Source organism: Canis lupus, chromosome 3 (assembly GCF_003254725.2).
Source record: "Canis lupus dingo isolate Sandy chromosome 3, ASM325472v2, whole genome shotgun sequence".
Lineage (NCBI taxonomy): Eukaryota > Metazoa > Chordata > Mammalia > Carnivora > Canidae > Canis > Canis lupus.
Genome location: NC_064245.1, coordinates 1,639,183 through 1,656,536, shown reverse-complemented (window position 1 = coordinate 1,656,536; position 17,354 = coordinate 1,639,183). Strand labels below are relative to the sequence as shown.

Below are 17,354 nucleotides of genomic sequence, written 5' to 3'. Positions count from 1 at the left end.
GGTAGCCAACGTGGGCAACTTAGCCAGGGGATCGGAGGTGTGCTTAAAAATGCAGTAAAGGGATGTGCAGAGTGAGGACCGGGCTGCCACCTGCACCTGCACGCCGGGCGGGGCCGGCCTGACTGAGCCTGTCGCTGTGCTCGGCGCCCACCGGGCCGGCCACGTGGCCATCGGTGACTGAGGCACAACCGAGGGCCCTACTGCCACACAAAGCAGGTGACGCTTGGCCCGATTTATTTCAATGCAAACCCAAATACTATACCTCCGGAAACCACTTGCACGTCTATATAATTTCAAATTGTCAAGCATTTTTTTTGGGAATACATTCACGGGGTGCATTAAATCAGCTATTTTGCTTTGGGAGATATAATTTTATATGTTATACGGCTCTCCTGAAATGCCATGCTGCATTTCTCAGCAGTCTTCATTGGCTAATAATTCAATTACAAACACAATTCATTATTTTCCTGTTAGATTAGAAAGCCTTTTGCACTGGCTTGAGATATCTTCCCCGAGCAAATGGGGCAGTTTATAAAAGGCCAAACCGCAGGGTGGAGCATTGAGAGAACGCCTCATAGAAAATTTAACCATATTAAATGGAAATCTGCCTTACAGCAAGCGGCTGATCTGCAGCTCAGGGCAGCTAACCTTCCCAGATAAAGGCTGGTGCAGGATAGCTGGGGCGGCCTCATGTAGGCCCTTCTCCCCCCCCCCCCCCCCACCACTTCTTCACCCTGTTTTAGAATCTATTGTCTTTAGTGCATTTCCTCTTTCCTCTGCAGGGTTTCTGCGCCATCCGCTGGTGAGCAGAGGTCGCTCTAACTGTGATGCCTCTCCTGGGTCCTTTCATGGATCCTTTGCTATGGTAAAATCTTCATAAAGGGAGTTTTGAAAAGCAAGGCAGGGACCTATGTGATGAATTATTTACTGATGGAGAACATCAGAAATGGGCAGATGAAAACCACTCACTCGTCTGGGCACACGCAACTTTCGCCACTATGAATCAAAGATCTTCTGATCCATCAGTTGAATGGTCTCCCCTCTGCATTTTAAATCTCTGAACATTGATTTATCATCATTGTAACTTTACTGATACGCACAGAAAACAAAATTGTTCAGGTTACTCCTCTTAATGGTCTTTGGCATTGAATTTCAAGTACTACACCAAATTTATCTTCCAAGTGTCATGACTCCAGGGCTATTAGGTCCAGCAAATCCTGGCAAAGTCTCAATTTACGATCAAGGCCTGTGCCCCAATATTTCTATCTCATTCTAAATACATTGTTCATTTTCTTAATTCTTTACACGTACCCAATCTTAGGAGTATGTAAGATCAATATTCAAGTTTCCCCAGAAATGGAAAGCATTTCTGGTTTGATTTTCATAATTACATCACAGTTTGTTTTGCTTTATCTGGAATAATGACTTCTTGATGGCTGTATAGGCTATTACATAAATAAATACTTTGTAAGAAGAAACTTAATTCTTTAGAATTTGGTATAATATTAGCATTACAACAGAAAAATTGACTAGCAGAAGTTAGGCAAATTGCTAACTTGAACATTAATCTTTTAATGCCAATGGATTATTTTTGTTTACTAGAGTCATCACTTTTTAAAAATAAAACGGCCATCATTTAAAAAAAAACAGTATAAGAAACAGAATCAAAATTATTTGGCACGTTTTTTTTTAAACAATTGTCTTCTCTTTTGATTTTAAACAGTCACTGTGTTTCACAATTTTTTCAGCTTACCCCTCTGTTCATTCAGCATTGTCCAAACACTGCTATCCCCTCCCTCACTTAATTTCCACCATGTCTTCCCAGAACAGAAGAAGTCCGGATTTAGTGACAAGATGCCTCAAAATGGTCATCTCCTTACTCGTGCAGCCAGAATGATAGAGGGATGACGTACTGAAGCAGGCTATACTGCGACCCTAAAAATCTCATTCTGCTCACTAGTAAGCATAATAAACATGGCCCCCGTTTCTCCATTTGCAAAGTCAGAATAGTTATGCATGATCTCCAGTGGCCCCAAATATGTAAAACACGAAGTATAAAAAACAACTACCTTAAAGATCGTTAAGTAGCAAAAGTCAAGCAACTAAGTTTGTAGTTCCATGGATTTATTAAGTGATTCATCAACCAAGCAGCACCCAAGTAGAGAGGAGCTCCAAGGAGTTGGAAGCTTTTGATAGAGGGAGGGTCACTGGGGCAAGAAAGTTATTTGCAAAAGAAAAGCATTGTTCCAGGCAAGGCTGCATCTAGGGAGACAGAGAGGGCCCAAGTAGCAGGCTCATTGGTGCAGACTGAAAAATTCCTAGCTAACCTTTTTTTAAGACTAAATTTCAGGGGGAGGTTGAAACTGCAATTCGAGTCTGTATTATGCACCAGTTTGGGAACTTGGTCTAAGTGAACACCAACTGGGACCTGTGGTTAGTTGGTTTAACAAGACAAATCGTTAACAAATTGAATCAATGTTGATGGAGTCCAGTCAAACTGAAAGTTGGTTAAAGAAACAATTCCTTGACTTTTGGAATTAGCTATTCTTATCCACTTTTACTATCTTGGTAGTTCCTTAAACTTGTTTATTTGGTAATTCTTAGAGTGCTTTGAAAATAAACTTTACGGTCGTGAAATACATATTTTTATGTTAAAATGTAATTTCTCTTATTTTTTTAAATCAAGTTAGAGTCTTCCAAGAGCTAAAATAGTTCTAGACCCTTTTGAAAACTAAATTGTATATGTGAATCCTCTACAACTTATTTTCTAAGGTACGAGTGGTCTGAAAGAACCACCATGGCTTTCAGAATAACCTACTTTGTACCAGTGAGGATCCCTAATTTTTGTTATATTTATCAGCTCTATATTATTATTTATTAAAATCTTATTCTAATTGCATTGTAATTTTCTTATTTAAAGATATTATCCTTAGTTTTAAAACATAAAAGAATCACAATCTTTGTTAGCTGCAATATTGAGTAGATGTCTCTCATCACAGGACAAGACAGATTTAAGTTCTTGATGAAACATCATCTGAACTAGTCTATTTCTAGGAAATTAAGCAAACTCTAAGCCACCTTCCAGAAATCTTTACTTGATCTAGAATTCCAAAAACTTCCAAACGAAAGTAGAAAAATAACTTTCCTTTTAAGGAACTCTCCAGACTCTTAGAATTTACATACATGAAGACCTTTGGTATAGAGTGGGCAGCCAGAGGCTTAAAAACAGGAACTAGTTTTAAGAAAACTATATGAGGATTAAATTTGCAACTTGGCTATAGCATGACACATCACTGTTATTGTTGTTGTTATTATTATTACCATTGGCATTGGAGGAGGAATTCAAAACTCTGAATGTCCCCAAATATTGAAAAGGGCTATCTCCTCTGATCACTTTCCTCAGAAATACTCCTTTAAAATTATTCTCTCCTCCATTGAACCCATGTCCTCTTTCATAGTAATTTAAGATTTCTTTTTCCTTCTCAAATTAATATGTATACAGGAGGAAATGAACACTTACCAGTCAAGATTTATTTTTGTTATACTTTACAAGTAAGGCATAAAGAAACAGACTCTCAGTATACTTCCTCCAAGGATAACAAACTAGTACCTCACTGTTGTTGTTTAGCAACTTAAAAAAATAAATGATATTTTTAACGGGGGGGGGGGGGATGCACTTCTTATCAATAACAAATTTCATTTGCCAAAGATAAATTATGCAATACATGCATGCAAGCTAGCAAAAAAAAATGAGATAGGAACAATTTATTGATGAAATGAACTAATACAAAATATATAAATTGCACTTGCATTTGGAACTGAGATTATAAATTATTTTCGTAGTCAACTAAGGTGTGAATAACATTTAAATACAAAGGTTATTTAACATTTAAACACAAAGATTTCTCCATGAATTACTTTGGATTTATAGAATCCCTCTTACCAGCATTTCTTTTGAAGCTGCATTTTATGAAAGATGAGATGTTCCAGCACCTTATTCAACTGAGGACTATTCTTCTGAACACATGACCAGGCAGCCACACAGTGCCAGAGCAGGTGGTTAACTTCATATCCTCCCTGATTAACCTGCAAGTGTTCCTGGAATTAAAACATAAAAATAAAAAATAAATAAATAAACAACAACATAAGAATATATCTGGGAAAGAGTTATTTGACTTGAATAAACATGAAAATAAATTTTAAATGTTCAAATGAAAATGCATTATTTTCTTAAACTTCATGTTACACCAAACAGAGCAATTTACTCAAGTATATATTTTGTAAGTATATATGGTGTGGAGGAGGAAAAGATAATTTTCCATCTACCCTTCCAGGTTCTTGGTTGAAACGTCTGCATCCCCTGTAATAAAAACATAGATTAACGGGAGAAAACCAAAGAGAAGATTAATAACATGTATACCTCCTGTACCCATGGGGGAGACCCAGGAATACTTTTAAAAATGGCCCAGGCCACCATCGTCTGTAACATGTCTAGCTAAAGACAAAAAGGGGATTTGGGCAGTTATGGATGGTTAACAGGAAAAGCCTACAGTAAACAAGGGTAAGGTTGATATGCAGATTTATCATCGCCTTCTCCACTGATTAAGAGTTTCTAGAGACTCAGAGTCATCCTTCTCTTCCTGGTCCAGAGGGGGAGACACCCACACAAATGCAGACTTCTCTTAAAATGTAAATATCTCTTACAAAAAGGGTAACTTTTATTCAGTTTTCACAGCTTCTCCTGTGTTTGTGATTTCTTAAAAAATAACCAGCCTAAAATATCCCTATGCCAAAGAGGCCTATTTCGGGGCAGCAAATTTTGCTTCATTTGTTAACTTGAACCTAAGGTCTTCATTGATTTTCACATGGGTCCCTTCTGTTCAATGACATCAGTTCCACAGTAAGATAAAATCCTCTATCCTCTACAGGACAATCATTCGAATAATTGTGCTTCTTAGACCCTATACGACTTAGTTCTTCCTGACATCCAAAGAGGAGGGTAGCGGGAAAAGTTTGAACAATGATCAAACAGTAAATCGCGTTTTAAAATGTATATTTCCACTTTAAGGGCTAAATATACATGCCTAGCTGGACAAGGTCAATGTGTGCTAAGTAACTGTTTTAAAAGTCTACAAACTCAGGGGAAAAATAGGCTGTTATCTGTTTTTTCTTGGCGTGCTTTCTAATAGTTTCTTAGATTTAATTGGTCTAGTAAAGTAACTGGTATAAAGAAACCTGATTTTATTGTTAGATACTGATAGCATAGCACTCTCATTGAATTTTTGCCAACAATACAGATTCAAACACATATCTTGTGATAGGTACTTCATATCAGATGATATTTCATTCTTTTATGCTCAAAAGAAATACTTAAAGAGACTCCAAAAGGCTTTATAATTCTCATTTATTGTATAAACAACATCATATCTACAATTTAAAGATAATTTTCATGGTAAGTATTCTTAAGTTGAAAGGCCAGAAATTCATACATAAATCTTAAAGTTTCTAAGTAAACTATTTAGTTAAGTCCCACAGATGTGTATTGATTATGTTGGGAACTCAGATGCTGGAGATAAAAAGTCATGAGGAAGATAAAGTCTGTGCACAAGGCTACTGATTGTGGGGAACACTCACTCAGAAAGGCAAATGAAAACAAGCCGATGTTTAGAATGTTAGAATATTCCATAGAAAAGCTTTATATTTAAAATAGTGTACAGGGTGCCTGCATGACTTAGTAGATTGTCTGTCTTTGGCTGGGGTCATGATCCCAGGGTCCTGGGAATGAGCCCCATGGCAGGCTTTCTGTTCAGCGGGGAGCCTGCTTCTCCGTCTCCCTCTGCCTGCCAATCCACCTACTTGTGCGCAGGCTCTGTCAAATAAATAAAATCTAAAAAATAAAATAAAATAATGTAGGATGAGGGCACTGAGTGGCTCAGTCACTTAAGCTCCAACTCTTGATTTTGGCTCAAGTCATGGTATCACCGTCATGAGATCAAGCCCAGTCAGGCTCCATGCTCAGGGAGGAGTCTACTTGTCCCTCTCCCTCCCCTTATTTGTGCATTCTCTCTCTCTCAAATAAGTAAATAAAATCTTAAAAAAAAAAAAAAGTTGAAAGGGCCCTTATAACACAGATTGAAAAATACTGAGCGGAGCATTAAATGACTCCCGAGAACCTTTTCTTTTTACCCCCTTACCACCTCCCCTCCCTCCCTCCTTCCTTCCCTTTCTCTCTTCCCTTTTTCCTTTTTTTCTTGGCTTTATGACCACTTCTTATAGGTCTTTCATCTCCCTGTCTTGCTGTCCACACAGAGGCCAAGACAGAGACAGGCCATTCCAGATTGGTAGGTGATAGGTCTAATAAGCCAGGGAACTTACTTAGGAAGCTTGTGTTAGGAGGTTGCAAGACAAGCAAATCTCTGGACCCACCTGTAGCTTAAAATTTATAAGGAGGCCTTAATGGGGTTCCATCACTTATACCACCCAGATGGTCTCAAGAACACATTGTTCTCTCAAGGCTGCATCCTTAAAAATGGCTCCAGCTGTGGGAAACGTGAGCAGAATGTGCATCCCAAGGAGGAGGCTCAGATTGCCCAGGTCCAGCTCATGGATCAACCAGTGGCCATATCCTCTCGCTTACATCCTCCAACAAGCTATCAGTTGCAGCTTATACAACACCTACTTTGAGAAGTCCACCTACAGAAGTGCTGTTCATCTAGTGTTGGCTGAAATTTCACATAACCACATCACATCAGCTTGGATTTTATGCAAATTTGAGTGCACAAGCTCTGAATGTCAGACCGGGCTCTCTTCTATAGCAGAAATGAGTTCTGAAGGATGAGCTGTATTTTTGCTGTTCAGAGATAGCTTTTGATCCCCCCCATCATAGTGGGGATGGTTGAGATTGCCAGGATAGGAGCTCTCAACACAAATGTGCTACTTAGATAATAGGACATGAATCATCAGATAATACTCTTAATTTTAAAGGACCTGTGTCTCAGTCTAAGCCAATTCCTAGTAACCATGTACAATTGCAGTATAGCGTAAAATGTCCCAAATTTGGATAATGCCTTTGGCTTCCCAAGTACTTAAAGCATTAGAGGATGAGATTGCTAACCACATTTGAATGTAAACTCTGTTTATTTCCTAGTTTTCAGAAAACTATTTGTCCTTTAGGACAGATGCAGCTATTTAGTAAAGGGTCTACTGGATTTCACTTGAGTTTTAATCTACTATCTCCAAAAAAACTATGTTGTTATTATCAGGTGACAATTGTACTCAGCAAATTCAGCTCTGCTAGTGAGCAACAGACAGAGTGGAAAACTCAATCCAGTGTTCTGGCTCTGAAAGCCACAGAGCTAATTAAAGTGCACCATTTGTCAAAGCCAATGGAAACCTCGCGTCTGGATCAGCTTGAAAGGATATTAGAAGAAGAAATGGGTTCTAGCGGCAGGGAAAGGAAATTTCCTATTCTTAAAGAGAACCAACACCCATATTGTGTGTATCCTAATACGTAAATCCCACAGAATTATTTTTTCAGCAATATTATGGCAGCACTTGGAAAACAAAATGCTTAGGCTTTTACTCTAATGCCGATTAATACATTAAAAACAAAACATTTTGCAGTGGCCAAAAAATGCTGTCATGGACCTTTTAGCATTATTGGAGAATGATGGGCTGTAGGTACTAACCCACAAATCCTCTACTATGGCATGTCAATAACAAAGAAAGGAGGGGGATGAATACAGATGTATTATTTATATTCCCATTTTCCTCTCGGATTCCTCCTGTCTTCTCCTAGTAGGTGAGAGAGATGGGTATTGAATGGTAAGTACTCACTTGGAGAGGCTGGCTCAGACCACGCTACCCTGAAGAAGTTGGGCTGAAAATGGAGAACAATGCTCAAATATGTAATCAAGCACTAAATTAGTTAGCTGAACCAGAAATTTTAGTAGCTACACTACCTTTCAAATTCTTTATATTGTGTGGGAATGAGAGGGAGAAAAAGGAAAGCAATAAATCTAATAAGCTACAATCTGTTCTAATACCTTCACAGAATTGCAGGTATAGAGCTGAAATAGAACTTAGAAAACATTGAAATTATGCTCTTTGTTCTTTGAAGAAAAAGGCACAGAGACTAATGACTTGTTCCACTCTAGGCAGAAACATTCTTTTTTTTTTTAATTTTTAAAAATTCATTTATTTGAGAGAGTGCAAAGTGAGGGGAGGTGCAGAGGGAAAAGGGACAAGCAGACTCCATGCTGAGTGCAGAGCCCAACTTGGAACCCAGTCTCAAGCCTCTAAGATCATGATCTGAGCTGAAACCAAGAGGCGGACACTTAAACAACTGAGCCACCCAGGTGCCCCTAAGCAGATACATACATTTTCTAGATAGCATCTTTCTTTTTTTAAATTTGTTATTTAAATTTAATTTAATTAGCATATGTTGTATTATTAGTTTCGGAGGTTCATCAGTTGCATACAACATCCTGTGTTCGTTACTTCAAGTACCCTCCTTAATGCCCACTGCCCCTTTGCTCTATCCCCCCTCACCACCACCCCTTCAGGAGCCCTCAGTTTGTTTCCTATAGTTCAGAGTCTCATATGGTTTGTCTCCCTCTCTGTTTTCATCTTATTTTGTCTTCTCTTCCCATCTGTTCATCTGTTTTGTTTCTTAAATTCCACATATGAGTGAGATCATATGGTATTTTTCTTTCTCTGACTTATTTCTCCTAGCATAAAACTCTCTAGTTCCATCCATGTCATTACAAATGGCAAGATTTCATTCTTTTTGATGACTGAGTAATATTTCATTATCCATATATGCCACATCTTCTTTATCCATTCATCTGTTGATGGATATGTGGGCTCTTTCCATAGTTTGGCTATTGTGGACATTGCTGCTGTAGGCATTGGGGTGCACGTACTCCTTCAATTAGTAGTGCAATTGCTGGGTCATAGGTAGTTCTCTTTTTAACTTCCTGAGGAACCGCCATAGTGTTTTACAGAGTGGCAGCACCAGTTCACATTCCCACCAATAGTGTAAAAGGGTTCCCCTTTCTCCACATCCTCTCCAACATGTTGTTTCTTGACTTGTTCATTTTAGCCATTCTGACTGGTGGGAGATGGTATCACATTGTGGCTTTGATTTGCATTTCCCTGATGCTGAGTGACGTTGAGCATTTTTTCATGTGTCTGTTGACCATTTGTATGTCTTTGGAGAAATGTCTGTTCATGTCTTCTGCTCATTTCTTGACTGGGCAGAAGTTTTTGTTTTTGTTTTTCGGGTGTTGAGTTTGATAAGTTCTTTAGATTTTGGATACTAGCCCTTCATCTGATAAATCATTTGCAAATATCTTCTCCCATTCTGTAGGTTGTCTTTTAGTTTTATTGACTGTTTCCTTTGCTGTGCAAAAGTTTTTTATCTTGATAAAGTCCCAATAGTTCATTTTTGCTTTTGTTTCCTTTCCCTACAGACAAATGTCTAGCAACAAGTTATTGTGGCCGACGTCCAAGAGTTAGCTGCCTGTGTTTTCCTCCAGGATTTTGATGGATCCCTGTCTCACATTTAGGTCTTTCATCCATTTTGAGTTTATTTTTGTGTATGGTATAAGAAAGTGGTCCAGCTTCATTGTTCATTTTCACAATACCACTTGTTGAAGATACTTTTTTTTTTCCAGTGGATATTCTTTCCTGATTTGTCGAACATTTAGATTCTTAAATATAAGCAGAATCAACATTGAAGGTTGCCTGCTTCATAACCAAAACACTCGTATTGTCAAGATTTCACAATATCTTATTTTTTTAAGCAAAAACACTCAAGTCACTACATTAAGCACAATTAACTACATAGTAAAACATAATTATTTAGTCAGCATAATCATGTCCTTAGATGAAAATCATATTTTAACTGCCTAAGTTAAAGTGAGTTCCTAAATATAATATTCAATAATCATTGTTTAAATTTTCATGGCACTTAATTTACAAGGTACATGCTTTTTTTGTAATCTTCACCACTATCTTATAGACTAGTTAGGGTGAATATGATGATTATGATGATGACGATGGTGGTGGTGGTGATGATGTCTTTTTTAAAGATAAGCAAATGGGGATGTAGAGAGTTCAACGGACCTCTAAATCATATAGTCAGTTGCTAAGCAGGTCTTTCTTCCTCGCTGATCAATGTCCTTACCATTGTTCAACGTCTTAGATTATAAATTTATTGTTAAAGTAGTCTTTAAACTTAAAAACAAGATCCCTTTGTGCATGAAGTGATTGGTGCTCGTTAGTAATTATAACTGAAAGATTCAAATTATTTAGCATATGTCACTTTATGTCAGTGATTCACCAAATAATGAGACAAAGAGAAAACACAAAAGCCTTTAATGATCACAAATAGATGTCGTTAAATGTGTTTCCTTAAGTACTTATATTTTAGTTGGTTTAGTTGGTTTCCCAAGAGAAGCATGGAAAACTGTGAGGCAACTCATAATACAACTATTTGAAAAAGGAATCTTAAATTTTTTTGTTTCAACCTCCCTTATGTTAGACATATGTTTTCCTTTTTTTCCTAAAGATTTGTTTATGTGTTTATATATTTTAGAGAGAGAACACGTGATCGGGGAGATTGGGAGAGGGAGAGGGAGATAGAGAATCTCAAGCAGACTTTAAGCTGTGTGTGGAGCCCAGCACAGGGCTTGATCCCACAACCCTGAAATTGTTACCTGAGCCAAAACCTAGAGTTGGATGCTTAACCAACTAAGCCACACAGGCACCCCATTATGTTTTCCTTTTTAAGAAATTATTAGAAAAACAAATTTTCTGTCCATAAACTATGAAATAATAAGTATATATAATGAAAAATAAAGTAACAAAAGAATCAAGGTTTCAGTGTTTTATGGCTCATTGTAGCTCTGTTCCCATGAGACATATTTTATTACATAGCAAGGAATTACATAACTGGACAGTTTTGTCTAATGTTGATCACTAATGTCCAAGTTAGAAACTAAAAGAAAATTTTTCATATACTAATGATTATTTTATTTTCTCAATTCTGAACCATTTAAAAACATTTTAGTTGATTTTAATAGCATTTTAAATGTTATTATATATGAATTATGGAAGCTTCCAGTATTAAAATTGCTCTCATTAATTGCCTCTATTTTATGTACTTTCCTTTAATACAAATGTAATTATCTTAAAATCCTCATTTGTGAGTTAATCTAAATTGCGTTGCAATTTCCAATTAATTAAATAGCTGAGATGGAATCTATAAGGAAAAAGGTAGTATGGCGTTGCTCTATTTAAAGTAGTAGTGGTACATATTGATGCTCCACTCCTAATCCTATTAACTACTGTCCAGGAAATGTACATATGGTTTAGTGTTTTTGCTGTTCACTCCTCTCGCCCTCCCCCGCACCACCTAAACTCAACTTCAACGATGTTACATGTATTGGCAAGCACAATTATTTCATCATAGTAATATTACCTGACTCATTATGGACTAGGATATACTCACCATCTCAGCATCTATGTTCTTATAGCTTTTCTTGTTTTCCACAGGGCTAAAAACTGACCCAGAAAGGAGCCCTCTTTTGCATATAATCTCCATGGTTTTCAAAATGAATTGCACATTTGAAAAGATGTTTGGATACTTGTAATATGACTCTCCAGAGGAAGAAAGTGCTATTGTAAGAAAAATAATTTATGATAAACATCTCATTAATATCTTGCATTGTGTTTCATTTGTCTTTTAGTTACTAAAATATAATTAAATTCAGTTCTTAGATGCTGAAACTGCTATCCGTGTCCCCATCTATTCAAGATTTATAATGTTATGTGTGACCCCTGGTGGCATAATAAAAAACTACAAGGTAGATAGTTAAGAGTTTATATAATTCAGAACAGCAATTGCATAATGATCGAATGCCCAATTAAGTATAGTTACTGTACAACAATGCTTGGAAACTTTCAGGCGAGAATAAATCAATTTATAACATACTCTATTCATAAACGGATACTTTGAAACTGCAATCCTACAAACAAATCATCATTTTTAACCCTACATTCTCCAGTTTTATTCCTTTTCAGGATGTTATTGCTGTTGTTTTTTTAAATATATTTTAAGTATAGCAACAATTATGTCATTCAACATAACACTATATCATACCTAACAGAACTATCTGTATTCTGTTCTTTTTGTACACCTTTAGATAATTTCTGAGTTTCAATATTCTGACATTGGAAAAATTAGTAGTAACTACCCTTCTACTGGATGGCTATATGGATAGGTAGCAATTGCTTCCTGCTATTGCAGGTAAAAATCACTCTGTTGCTAAAGACAGAAATGTAGTGTAAGTAAGGCTGTGTTTAACAATATTTGATTGAAGGGGCAAAATCTGGGGATTTTATCCTTATATGAAACAAGCTTATCGGTTTTCTTGGGATAGATCTACAATAGCAAGCTAAAGTGAGATCTTGAGGTTTTATTCAAATCATTTTTCAAAATTTATTTGCCACTATCATTTGATTATTTGATGAGTCATGCTGAACACAGTAAAGAGTAAAAAAGAGGATTATAATGTATGAAGAAATCAAAACAAGTGATACGATAGATATAAATTCTTATTCTGCTAAGTCTCCAGGCCTGTCTGGGTTTCATACCTGTCAGAATTTGTAGTAGTGGTGAAATTTATTGGTCAGTCTCCAAAACACTTCCACTGTTATGCCTATTCCCTCCTCCATGATTTTTCCACCAAATATTCCCTTTCTTATATCTGAGTCCTTTTATCTCTTATCCTACAACATACTAATCTTTTCCTCTTTGACCTTTTTTTAAAGATTTTATTTATTTATTCATGAAAGACACAGAAAGAGGCAGAGACACAGGCAGAGGGAGAAGCAAGCTCCCTGCAGGAAGCCCGATGTGGGACTGGATCCCGGGTCTCCAGGATCACGCCCTGGGCCAAAGGCAGGCGTTAAACCACTGAGCAACCCAGGGATCCTCTGATATTTTTTTAATTCAATCAATTAAACTAAAAAGTTTATTTAAAACTAAAAAAAAAAGTTTTTGAAAAGATAAATTGATAAGCCTAGTCTAGCTAGACTCACCAACAGAAAATAGAGGACTCAAATAAATTAAGAAATGGACAAAATACTAGGAATATACAACCTACCAAGACTGAATCAAGATGAAATAAAAAATATGAACAGAGTGATTATTAGTAAGTAGACTGAATCAGTAATGAAAAACCTCTCAACAAACAAAAGTCCAGAACCACAGAGCCTCACTGATGAATTCTACCAAATATTCGAAGAGAGTACCAATCCTTCTCAAACTCGTACAAAATATAGGAGGAGGGAACTTTTAAACTTATTTTACAAGGCCAGCATTACCCTATCAAAATCATACAAGGATGCCACAAGAAAAGAAAATTATAGGCCAATATCCCTGATGAATATAGATTCAAAATCCTCAACAAAATACTAGCAAACCAAATTCAGCAACATATTAAAAGGATCATATACCATGACTAAGTGGGATTTATTCCAGAGACTCAAGGAGGGTTTAATACCCCCAAATCAGCCAATGTGATACACCACATTACCAAAATGAAAATTAAAAATCATACAATGATCTTAATCAATGTAGAAAACGTATGTGATAAAATTCAACATCCATTTATGGTGAAAAGAACTCACAATGAAGCAGGCATAGAGGGAGTGTAACTCAACATAATAAAGGCCGTGTACTACTAGTCCACCGCTAACATCATGGTCAAAGGTGAGGAGCGGACAGCTTTTCCTCCAAAATGAGGAACAAGACGAGGATGCCCACTCTCACCTACCTTATTCAACAAAGTACTGCAAGTCCTAACCAGGATAATTAGGCAAGAAAATAAATAAATAAATAAAAGGCATCTGAATTGGAAAGGGAGATGTGAAACTCTTTTTTTATTTTGTTTTTTCATTCAAACTACTGGCATATTTCTCCTTCTCTTTATAGCTTAGGTTTTTTTTTTTCCTTTATAGCTTAGTTCTTTGTAATAGTTCACCATCTCTGTCTTATGCTTAAACCTTCCCTTCACCCTTTGTTTACCTCCAGTCTGAGTTTTGCTTCCCCATCTCCCCTGGGAATGCTCCCAAGATCAACAATGACTTTCTGCTTACAGAAACCCATAAACTTTTAGACCTTCTACTATTTCATATTTTTATAGCTCTTGATAATGCTGACCTTCTTGAACCTCCCCTCTTTTGATTTCTGTGTCACTATTCTCTCTTACTTCCCTTTCCTGATATATGGCACTCCAATTATCTATTAAATGTTTATGTTCTCTAAGCCTTTTCCTAGAATTAATTTCTCCCCTGAAACATCTTTCACTCTGAGGTTATTTCAGCCATATTAACGTGGATGACTGGCAAATCATCTGCATTAATATCTGTGATATAAGTGAATCCCAGCCTTCATTTATTTCCCTACTTCCAAATCTGTATTTCCAACTGTTCACTGGGTGTATATATATATGTGTGTGTGTATATATATATATATATATATATATATATGATCTTCAAAATCCAATATGTCCAATGTTTCTCCAAAATTTTTTCAATTTAAAGTACCATTATCTTGATCCTATTTGTCACTATGTTAAATTTAAAGATTCCTCCTGAATTCTTCATTTCCCCTTATATATAGACTAGATCCAATTGATCACCAAATTCAGTGTCTTTTTTCTTTTAAACATTTTTCAAAACTATTTTACTCTATCTCCTTCTCATTTTAAAAGTTCATAACCTTTAACACCTCCTGCCCAACTACTGTCATAGCTAACTGACACCCTGCTTCACCTTCTCCTTACTCCAGTTCAGCATCTCTAAGCCTGTCACTAGTGTTACCTTACTAAAATATAAAATTAACTTTCTTGAAATCTAGAAAGGTAGATTCTATTACAGATGAGGAAACTGAGTCACAGACAAGGTCATGCACTTAGTTAAGTAGGAAAGTTAAAAGTAAAACCCATGTAGTCTGGCCCAGAAACTGTGTTCAACAATACTGTACCTTTTACTTTTCATGAAAAATAAAATACAGCTTATGTTCTTTATAGTGATAGTCTGAGCTTCTCGAACTATAACATAAAACATTTATAAGTGCAGAAAATAAAAGAGAGTCTACCGTATAAATATGGTTGAAGCCTAAGTAAATGCTGTTTAAAACTTTCTAGGTGACCATGCAGGTAATATATAAAAAGTCGTAAGAAGACCAAATAGCCAATCTGTCAAAAGAAAAAGAAAAAAGTATATTTGTGTTGCATCAATAAATGTTTAGAAACTATAAGGAAACTAAACCATTTTATTATTACATTTCCTTTTGATGAAGCAATTTCAAACTCTCTTGAGTTCATGCGCTTTTGAAATAACTTTAAAACATTTATATCAAGGTTGAAATACTGGTTCAGCCAAGAGACTTTTATAAATCATCTCTACATTATATATAATGACCAATACTGAATGCTATTCTGTTCTGTGTCCTATAGAACAGTATTTTTCAAATTGCAAGTCATGCCCCTTAAGTGAGTCATGAAATCAATTGAGAGTGGATTTTTAAACAAAATGAAAGAGAAAAGAAAATTTCATAGTGCATTGCACAGTTCCTTGTTTTAGTATACAAATCAGTGTGTATTATGCATGTTTTGGTTTGCAATGCAAACGTCTCAGTCAAAACATTTTTAAAAACATTGATTTAGATGGTTTTGAGAAACATTCTTCCTGGGTATACTAGGCTACACTAAGATCCCAATTCCCTTATGAACACTACTAAATAAATAAATAAACACTAGTATCTTATCTCCGTGAAGTTCCATGTATAGCAAATTTATTTTACATAGAATACAGAAAGTGGAATATCTGCAAATTTATGATATGCAAGTTTTCACAGAAAATGGGACAAAACCCCACAAACCATAGAAATAAATGGAACAGAAATTCTTAGGTTGCTCAATCATAAGATTGTGGAAACAAAACAAAACAATATCACTATCAAGATACATGTAGTCAAATCCTCTTAACAACAATGCAGGCTATTGTCAGATCCATACGTAAAAAATAATAATAAAATTAAAAAGATCATTCTACCAAGTCTCTGATTCAACCAAGATAATTTAACAAATAAGTGGCATGATTGGACTTTGAACCCAAGACTGTGTTGCACCAAAAGGCATGAACTCTCTATTACAGCAGTGTTTCCCAAGTACTTTTATCATAAAATTCTGTTGGCAAAATAAATTCTAAGAATGCACCATCAATATTTATAAATATATCCATAAATTATAAATATGCACCATTTACAGACTTAAATAAAATTAAAAAACATTTATAAAGTATATCCAAGGGATCTCTTCATACAGACCACTTTGATATAGTATCGTGCTTCTCTAAGAGACTGAAGTTAGATGGAAAGAGGAAATTGTCAGATCACTTAAAAGAATACTGCAATATTCTACGTGAGAATATTAAAATAAGAAATACTCATTGTTAAAGACAATGAATGAAAAATTAACCAAAGGGAAATAATTTGCAAGGAATTAGATGGATACTGAAAGGAAAATTCACGTTCAAAAATTTGTAATATCATACAAAATAGAAAAATATATGAAAAACAGATGTTTGAATGATCACTGTATTTACCCCAATTTGGTTGTTTGACCTGACCCAGAGGCTATCCTTAGTTATAACCATGCTTGGAAAGCACTTTTCATTTATAACATTCTGAAAAGCTAAATTTTTATTTCAAAATCTGCCTTTCTGTATCTCTAAGATATTCTGGGACCTTCTGTGCATCTTTCCTCATGTCTCATTTTTGCACATATTCTTTCTGCAGCTTGACAGCTTGAGCTGTGCCTCCTAGACAGAATCTCTGCTTTTAGATGTCTCTTCACTCTATCTTTCCTTCCTTTATTCTTACTCTCCCTTCTTTCCTTCTCTTTCTATGGCTTATTCTCTTCATTTCTCTGTTTCTATTATCTAATTGTGAAATAAAAATGCTGAATAATATTTATTATGTGTTATATTTAATAGTTGGTTATGTGCTCCATGTTTTTTTATAGAAGCTTGAAGAACACTTTATATTTATATCTAAAATATATTGAACTATTGTTGCTTATGTATTATTCTCTACACTTCAGTAAGTAGACTTTAATACTTAAGATGATTCTACGCTCAGGTAAATAATGAGGAAAGAATGCACACAAAATGTGAAAGTAAATAATAGTAGGGAATTCAGTATTTCTGGCTCTTCCTAATGCTGAGCTTTATCAACAAAATGGCGCCCATGAAGGTGGGTGATGCTTCCCTGGCAATAC

The 17,354-nt window shown here is 35.8% G+C and overlaps 1 protein-coding gene across 1 annotated transcript in view; it reads right to left on the bottom strand.

The window, feature by feature from the left end:
• The window catches only part of TMEM232 (transmembrane protein 232), a 207,980-nt gene that overhangs the window by 158,677 nt on the left and 31,949 nt on the right, over window positions 1-17,354 (bottom strand). The window contains 3 exon segments of the mRNA XM_035714594.1: window positions 3,944-4,098; window positions 11,516-11,682; window positions 15,170-15,269. Coding sequence (XP_035570487.1) covers window positions 3,944-4,098; window positions 11,516-11,682; window positions 15,170-15,269 — 422 coding nt within the window.